This window comes from Lathyrus oleraceus, chromosome 5 (genome assembly GCF_024323335.1).
Source record: "Lathyrus oleraceus cultivar Zhongwan6 chromosome 5, CAAS_Psat_ZW6_1.0, whole genome shotgun sequence".
Classification (NCBI taxonomy): Eukaryota; Viridiplantae; Streptophyta; class Magnoliopsida; order Fabales; family Fabaceae; genus Lathyrus; species Lathyrus oleraceus.
Genome location: NC_066583.1, coordinates 93400169 through 93409096, shown reverse-complemented (window position 1 = coordinate 93409096; position 8928 = coordinate 93400169). Strand labels below are relative to the sequence as shown.

Genomic DNA, 8928 nt, shown 5'->3' with positions numbered 1-8928 from the left:
TTTTACTCCTTTGGATGTGATAAAACACAAAAAAAAATGTTGCTTTGGAATACAAAAGTTGATTGAGAATGGAAAGAGGTTTTTTAAGGGTTTTGATAGAATAGTGATGTTTGATCACGAAGAAGAAGAACATGAATGGATGGTGTTTTATTAAACTTCTCGCTTGACATTTTCAGAGATGCATCTCCGGAATCGTTGTTGATTTGATTAATCTAGCTCAATCAACTTAAAATATTATATATTGATGTTTTCAGAGATGCATCTTTGGATTAGTTTTTTGCATAAACAGAGTGTGACTCATTTGCACCACCTTATTGTGTGTATTGGATATATCCAAAGATACATCTCAAGAATTAGCTCAATCAACTTAAAACACCGTTAATGACATATAGTAGTGATCCCAAAGATGCATCTCCGAATTAGTTATAGCATAAACGGAGTGTGACACGCTTACAACACATTTTGTGTATATTTAGTTAGGGGTGGCAAACGAGCATGCCCGCCCCGTTTAGGCCCGCCCCGCAAAAGCCCGCAAAAAAATGGGGTGGGGAGGGGCGGTCATAGTTGAGGATGTGGGCCTATAACTTAGACCCGCCCCGCAAAAGAGGGCGGGCGGGGAAAGCCCGCGGGCACTGCACTATTTAAGCCTAAAAATGCAAAAATTTATGTAAATACACGTGTCCGCAAAAGCCCGCGAAAAAAACGGGACGGGGCGGGGCGGACACATTTGAGGGTGAGGGCCTAAATCCTTGGCCCGTCCCATACAAAAGTGCGGGCAAAACGGGCATGCCCTGCGGGCCGAGCCCGTTTTGCCACCCCTATATTTAGTACATTCATAGATACTTCTATAAAATATAAGGGCAAAATCAAATTTTCAATATGTTCACCCTCACCTCATAGAATAGATAAAGTAATCCTCAATAATATATTTAATTTAACAATACACATCTTTTTCATATTATTGAGCCCAAAGAAGGTAGTTTATTTATATAGTCTATCACATCTCTTTTTTAATATATATATATATATATATATATATATATATATATTTCCATTTTATTCTATTTTGGTTTCATGAATATAATGTGATTCTTAATTTGTCTCAAATAACCAAATAAGTATAATATTATTGTACAAAATAAAATCAGATACTCTGTCAAAAAAAAAAAATCAGATATAAATAATGATTTTCTTAATAAGAATATATTACTTTAAACAACATTTATAATGAGTCAATAGAAAAAGTATAACATTCATGAATATAATACACAATGAATGTATCCAGATTCTTGGCACAAGAGCATAACATTACTTATCTATATAACTACTCACCACAGCCAGAGACATTTGTATCAAACAAACAAAAAAATGGAGAACAAATCAATCTTGTTCGTTTTAGCTCTCTTTTTATGCAGCATCACAGTTCCAGTGAATTCTGAATACCATTCAGAAGGAAGCCTAAAGAAACTTCATCTGAAAGAGAAAGTAACGCATCTTCATTTCTACCTCTTTGATATTCTGAGTGGAAAAGAGCCTGGTGCAGTACAAATCGCACAACCAAACATCACCCTTGGATCATCAAAATCAGCAACACCTTTCGGCCATCTCTACGCCATCGACGATCCTCTAAGAGATGGTCCAAATGAAAGCTCTAAAGTGATTGGAAATGCGCAGGGTCTGTATTTATCTTCGAGTAAAAGTGAAAATCTGACTCTTGTTATGTACGCTGATTTTGGTTTTACGACAGGGAAGTTTAAGGGAAGTTCTTTGAGTGTTTTTTCGAGGAATCCTGTTACTGAACCAAAAGCCCGTGAATTGGCTGTTGTTGGTGGAAGAGGGAAGTTTAGATTGGCAAGAGGATATGCCAAAGTTAACACACATTTCTTGGATTTCAAAAATGGTGATGCCATTCTTGAGTATCATGTTACTGTGCTTCACTACTAGTCCTATGTTGTTATTTTGTTTTTACTTTTAAAATAAGGGAAATTAATATATACATTGTTTCCATCCACAAGGTTTTCTTATGTGTTTTTATTTAGTTTAGATTGATGATCAATTTTATGAATTCAATAATAATTCATCATGTTATTAATTAAAATATTTCAATGGTCATTGTAAAATTAATTTACATTTTTAGTGTATATCTTATTTTTGCCTATTTTATTATTTAAGGAAAATTATTATTTTTGGAAAAAATAATAATAATTTAAATCTTTGAAAAGAGTAAAGCCAAACAATTTAATTCCTATTCTATATTATTTTTATTTTATTGATCTAGAAAGTATAGAAAAAATAAAGTGAAAGACAGTGAATTTAAAATAAAAGAAAATAAAAAATAATTTTAAGTTTCATATTAAAGAAAGTAAATTGTAAAAGTATAAGAGAAAAGATAATTCTCATTAAATAAATAAATAATTTAAATAAATAAATTATTTTGTAACAATCAAAATATACATATGTTGGACCAAAAATGAGTTTAAACTAAATTAAAATTATTTAATAGAAGCTATTGTTTTCAGTTTTGTTTTTTTGTCATTTGCTCTTTTGTTTTTTGTTTTTTCAATCTAAAAAGATTCATTTATATAATTTTTTTGCACGCATTTTAAAATTTAATTATGAATGTTGAAGAGAGAGAAATGTATGACTAATAATAAAAACTAGTCCTCCCAAACTAGAAAGAAGAAGAAGAAAAATAACTTGTAAAAAATACAGAATACAGAAATATATGGCAAAAATAAAAAGACATCTCTAACTCCTATTTAATAATAATTACCTAATTATATAATATTTTATTAATATCTTTTGAATTAAAGCAAATGAATATATAAAATTAAGAAAAATTAATGAAACACAACTATCCCACAGATCCTATATAGAAAAAATATACTCATCTAGGCCAACTCCTATAAATAATAATGTCTATAATTTTACTAATTATATTTGTGTTTGCTATATTTCTATCAAAATAAATATCACTCTTAAATTGTCATATTTTATAAATGAATAGTCTTTGCAATGGAAAGTTTTCCAACTTTTTCCTTTATAGTATGAAAGTTAAATAAAAATTAAAATTTCACAATTTTCTTTAATAGTGTTTATTTAATATTAAAATAATAATATTTGTAATTATTGAATTGGAAAATATATTTTGACTATATATTTTCATATATTATAAATTATTTCTTTTATTTTTATTTTAAAATTCATTTTATAACTTTCATTGAATGCAATAAAAACTTTGTTTTTTATTATAACTTATTTAAACATAACAAATTTACTGATGAAATGTTTCTTTTCTCTCAACTTATATTTTTTACTTTTTTTATACAAAACTACTAAATAATAATCTTAGTGATATGCTTGTAATGCACGAGTTCATATTTATTTTAAATATATATAAATTATAAAAAGATTAATTACTATACACTGTCACTGTAAAAAGTTTTACACCGTCAGTTCATCACCATCACCCGTTTGTATTACTTTATAGATTTTTAAAATAAAAGTCAAACTTCTTTTAATATCCAACGTCTATAATTAAGCGATGGTATAAAATCCTTTTACACTGACAGTGTATTTCAATTAATCTCAATTATAAATAGCATTCTTTAGAATTATATTTTCAGAATTATATTTCTAAGAATAATACTTATATATTGTGTTTGATTAAAAATAAAATTTCGCAAAAACGTTTATACACTTTATTTAATATATATATATATATATATATATATATATATATATATATATATATATATATATATATATATATATATATATATATATATATATATATATATATATATATATATATATATATATATATATATATATATATATATATATATATATATATATATATATATATATATATATATATATATATATATATATATATATATATATATATATATATATATATATATATGAAAGAGAGAGTATTAGTGAGAAGTTGGAGTTTGTTGAAATTTATTTTCTTAGAGGTGTTGGAATCTAATCCTTATATATGAAAATATGAAAAAATTCTTGAAAATAAAAAGTATTTGAGAATAAACACGAATTTTTTACTCAAATATCACACTTTTTCAAAAAATTCCAAAATACTCATATTTTAAATTATTTCTCAAACTACTCCACTTTCAAAAACAAAACAAAAAATGTTAAGGCCTAGGTGTCAGATCAATTGGCGCATACCCTTAATTTTAAAGAGGGGACGTCAATTGAATTGGCTACAACACATGATGTTGTCAATCCAATTGGCGCTCATGTGTATAAAGTGAAAGGAGACGCCAATTGGTTTGGCGCCTCCGTGTATTGTGTCTTTTTTTGTATAAATAGATGTGTTGGGTGATTCATTTTTTCACATCTCTTTTCATTATATTGCAAACATGTTCCGTCTTCGTCGTCGCTATGAAAAAGTGATTTATTCGAGAGACAAGTCTCCCATGGAGATGATGTTTTGGAACATATATCATTTTGAGCAACTAAAGAGGGAGTTGATTTGTTGGTTAGATGGAAACAAGGGGGAAAATTAGAAGTATTGAGAGACTCGATGACCTGCGTGGTTGGATGCGAGTAAAAAATGATATGGATGTTATGGAAGTGATGTTTGGACTAGTTGACACCAGTTTGATTGTTGTAATCAATTAGAAATGTTGTTTTAAAATGCTGTCGTTAAGTATTTTCATATGTTTTGTTATTTGTTGTTTGTGTTGTTTATTCAGACTTGTTCGGTTTTAAGTGTGTTTAAGTTGGAGTGATGTTTGTTGTTAACCTTGTTGTAACAAAAAGTTATTAATATATCAAAATCAAAGGTTACAAAAATTCAAAGGAGGTACTAAATTATGGTGCAGAGGTTGCTCCTAGATTGAGACATTTTTTCTTATTGTGTATGGGTTGACGATATATATTATATAATCTTATCATTTTATCATACGTATTCATTTCTGTTCTAATACGCGTGTTGTTTGACCGTCCTTTTTTCTTTCTTCGCATCTCATCGTTGTGCCAAACTATGCTCCCTTGGTATGGAGGCAAATATTCCTCCATTGCTAGCACTGAGAAGCTTTCGTTATAGACATTTATGACGGTAATTGCCTTGTAAACATCGGATAGATGGTTGTAAACGTCCTGGTGAGTATGTGCGCATGCCGCAATGAGATGGGAGCAGAGAATACGGAAGGCCTGGAACTTTCCACAGTCATACCAACTTCTATTTAGTCTGACAGCATAGGATAAATTTGACCTCCCCTCATTGTGATTCATTGTTTCCTGTATACTGGAATTTTGCCTATGAAGGTCAAAGATTGTAATCGCGTGTGTGCTAGCTTTAATAGTTTCCTCTTTCATCACTTTCATACAACATTCACTGAATAATTGACCTGACATTAACACTTTCATCTCTAGTTACGAAGGTAGATGCCAACCTAAAAAAAGTTGTTCTAACCAATGCAGTTATTGATAGATTTCTATTGTCTTTGAATACGTCGTTCATGCATTCAACAAGGTTTGTTGTCATGTGGCCCCATCGATAACCTCTTTCATGCATGCACACTTATGCATGTATGTCATTATAAATAGTCGTGCAACTCACCATTTCTTCATCAGCAACAATCACTTCTACATCTACAACAAACACTTTTTCATCTACAACAAACACTTTTTCATCTGCAACACTACGATAAGATGTCTCTACTCACTATGGGTGAATCGCATAGAGACACAGTTGCAAACATAGCAACTTATGTAAGCGTTTACTTATTGTCATATTTTTCTAACACATTCTTTATAAGGTAACTTATTTTGTTGTTTATTTTTTAGGATGTTTCTAGGTTTCGAACTCGTGTCCACAAATTTGTTGTTATGGACGCGTTGATTCAACCTTATGTCGAACTCGTCGGTTTTGGACATGTAAGCAAAATCATGTCTTGGTTGGTTGATACTAAATTTATTCTAGCATTATGTGAAAGATGGTGTCCCGAGACACACCCATTCTGGTTTCCAATCGGTGAATGTACCATGACGTTAGAAGATGTCTACATGTTATTGGGACTGCCTATCGAGGGTAAGGCGGTAAATGGTAAAACCAACTATGTGAATTCAATTTGCATGGACCTCTTGGATGCTGACTTATTAGATGATAACTCGGGAGGTCAAGGTATAATCCTTTCACGCCTTAAGGCATATTACAACAGCTTACAGTTAGATGAAAAATTCTACCGAAGACGCTCGAATAATAAAACCAGGTGTTATATTATGCTTTTAATTGGTTTATTTTTATTTTCCGAAGGTAGTGGTTCTAGTACGCATGTTATGTATTTACCTTTACTAAGACATGCAGATAGAATAAGAAGTTATAATTAGGGGTCCGCTTGTTTGGCTTATCTTTATAGTTCTTTGTATAAAAATACATACAAAGGCACATCTATATTTTCTGGATGTGTTGTTTTGCTCCAAGCATGGGGCTGGTCCAGACTACCGTCCCTAGCGCCCGTCTGTTGGCGTAAGCCCTAGAGGCCAATACTTTTGGTACTTGTATCGAATTATTTATTAATAGTAAAATGTTTTTTCTTTATTATGTTTGTCTAATAAAGTCCCTAGAATAGATAGTCCGTTTAATGTATCAAGTGTGACTTAATCATGAGATCACATTAAACATAAGGACACTATTCTTAAAGTATCCATAGTCGAGCTTTATTGTGAGGTGGGATAACATTAAAGCATTAAGACTATTGTGTATATAGACTGATGATCACATCTCATGGATCATGGATAAGGAGTTATCAAGTCTTAAACATAGGTATGAATATTAAGAGTAATATTTATACTGGATTGACCCGCTATGAGAATACTATATAGAATGTTATGCAAAGTGTCATAAGTTATTCTCATGGTGATAATGGTGTATACCACCCATCGAACTGAAACCACTATGGACCCTAGATGTAGAGTCGAGTGCCTTATTGCTGATCAAACATTGCCCGTAACTTGATGACCATAAAGACAGTTGATGGGTACTCCACGAAGCGTGCTAAGGGACATGAGTGACCTAGATGGAATTTGCCCATCCTGCGTAACAGGATAAATGTCTATGGGCCCAATATTGAACTGGACAAGGATGACACGGTCTATGCCTTGTGTTCAATATAGACATAAGGGCAAAAGGGTAATTATACATATAAGTATTATCACAAAAGGATTTGTCAGATCACATGACATTTTCGTGTCTTGGGTAGTAGTGATGTGTTGCTAGATACCGCTCACTATTTATTATGTTAAATACGTGATTTAATATAATTGTCAATGCCGTGAAAACCTACAGGGTCACACACAAAAGGACGGATTGATGAGAGATAGAGTAACTAAGGAATACCGTAATGTACGGTACCCTTAAGTGAATTGTAGAACATCGTAAGGTATGGTGTACTCAAGTAGAATACGAAATATGGTAAGGTACCACGCGCTTAAGTGATTTTGGCATATTATAAGATATGGGTCACATACACTTGAGTGGGCTTTTTAGCTTGCAGCCCACACAAGTGGTTCTATAAATAGAACCCTTGTGTAGAAGCATTTGTGCAGTTGCAATTTCGTTTCTCTCTCTCTCACTCAAAGCCTTCATTCGTAGCAGCTAGTACTGAGATTGAACGAATTCTTTCGTGTGGACTGAGTAGAGGCATTGTCATCGTTCAATGTTCGTGATCGCTCCGTAGATCTGCATCAAAGGTTACAATCGCCACAAGAGGTAACAATTCTATCACTGATCATGCCCATTCGTGAGGATCACTAAAGGAGAACTTTTAAATTCTGCTGCGTTTTGGATCGCCCTTCTCCTTCAGTGGTATCAGAGCCACTTACGAAACCATGCATCTGATAGCTGTTTATTTTCTGTATTTTCTGTATTAATACGATTAAAAGACAGAATGAATCAAAGAATAAACGAGTAATTAAATTTGGCATCATGTGTGTACGATTTGGATGATTGATGTTGACTATGCTTCGGAATCCGACATTAGTAGGGTGAAGCAGCGATACATCGATTGTCCATAGGTTATGCAATTGAGATCGATCAAGTTATATATATGATATAAGTAATTGTCATACCCCAATTTTGTCCGGGAATTTTAAAAATTTCATAAATTCGATTTTTATTTCAATTTGCATCAGTTGTACAACATAACATGCATTTCATCATGAATAAAACCTAAAATATCAGTCAGAATAAATTTATTGAAAATACAGACAAATTGGTTAAATCATTTCTCAAGAACATGTAAAATCAGCGGGTAAAAAGTTTCAAAATTAAAATTGCAGACGCCAGTATTATCAATCTACGGTTCGCGTAGTTTGCCCTGGTGTGCTCGTCGCATTTTTCAGCAACGGTTTCAATTGCGTTTTGACCTACCTGAGCCTTTTAACCGGTGCAAATTTATTACAGAATTTGAAGAAACGTTGTATTTTTTCAATAAGTTTATTTCGTGCTGACCATTTTAGTGCATCCGATTTAAATTTTAGAACAAATTTACATCCGACTTCTATTTACAATCAGTCCTTTTATTTCTTTGTTCAAGTATCCAAATTAAAAATTGTTTTATTATTATTATTATTCAAATTGAAATATTAGTTAGAAAATTTTAATAAGTATTTTCTTTAATAATAGATAATAATAATTGTTGTCAAATAAAATAAATTGACAGCATCAGATTCCTTGGCCAGTTGACAACTAGCATCTCATAATATCTCTCTTTCCCCACGAATGAGAAGGCGACAGCCAATGGACTTTTGGGATTTCCAATCCATCAATATGACTAGCTTTATTTTTGAAAAAGGGAGAAAAGCGAAAAAAGATAGGGTGGTTGGACCACCGAATCTTTTAAAAGATCTTCTCTCAATGGTACACTAATGACTCTCTTTTCCAACGGTAAGATA

The 8928-nt window shown here is 31.6% G+C and overlaps 1 protein-coding gene across 1 annotated transcript; it reads left to right on the top strand.

The window, feature by feature from the left end:
* The first annotated feature begins 1296 nt into the window (after positions 1 to 1296).
* Positions 1297 to 2014, top strand: LOC127087821 (dirigent protein 15). Its single transcript, XM_051028741.1, has one exon. It carries the CDS (start codon positions 1369 to 1371, stop codon positions 1942 to 1944), a length of 576 nt encoding a protein of 191 aa, XP_050884698.1. The 5' UTR covers positions 1297 to 1368; the 3' UTR covers positions 1945 to 2014.
* Positions 2015 to 8928: the final 6914 nt, after the last annotated feature.

Bases quoted from the DNA above. Each gene is read 5' to 3' on its own strand.
- LOC127087821 (XM_051028741.1), top strand. From the start codon at position 1,369: ATGGAGAACAAATCAATCTTGTTCGTTTTAGCTCTCTTTTTATGCAGC.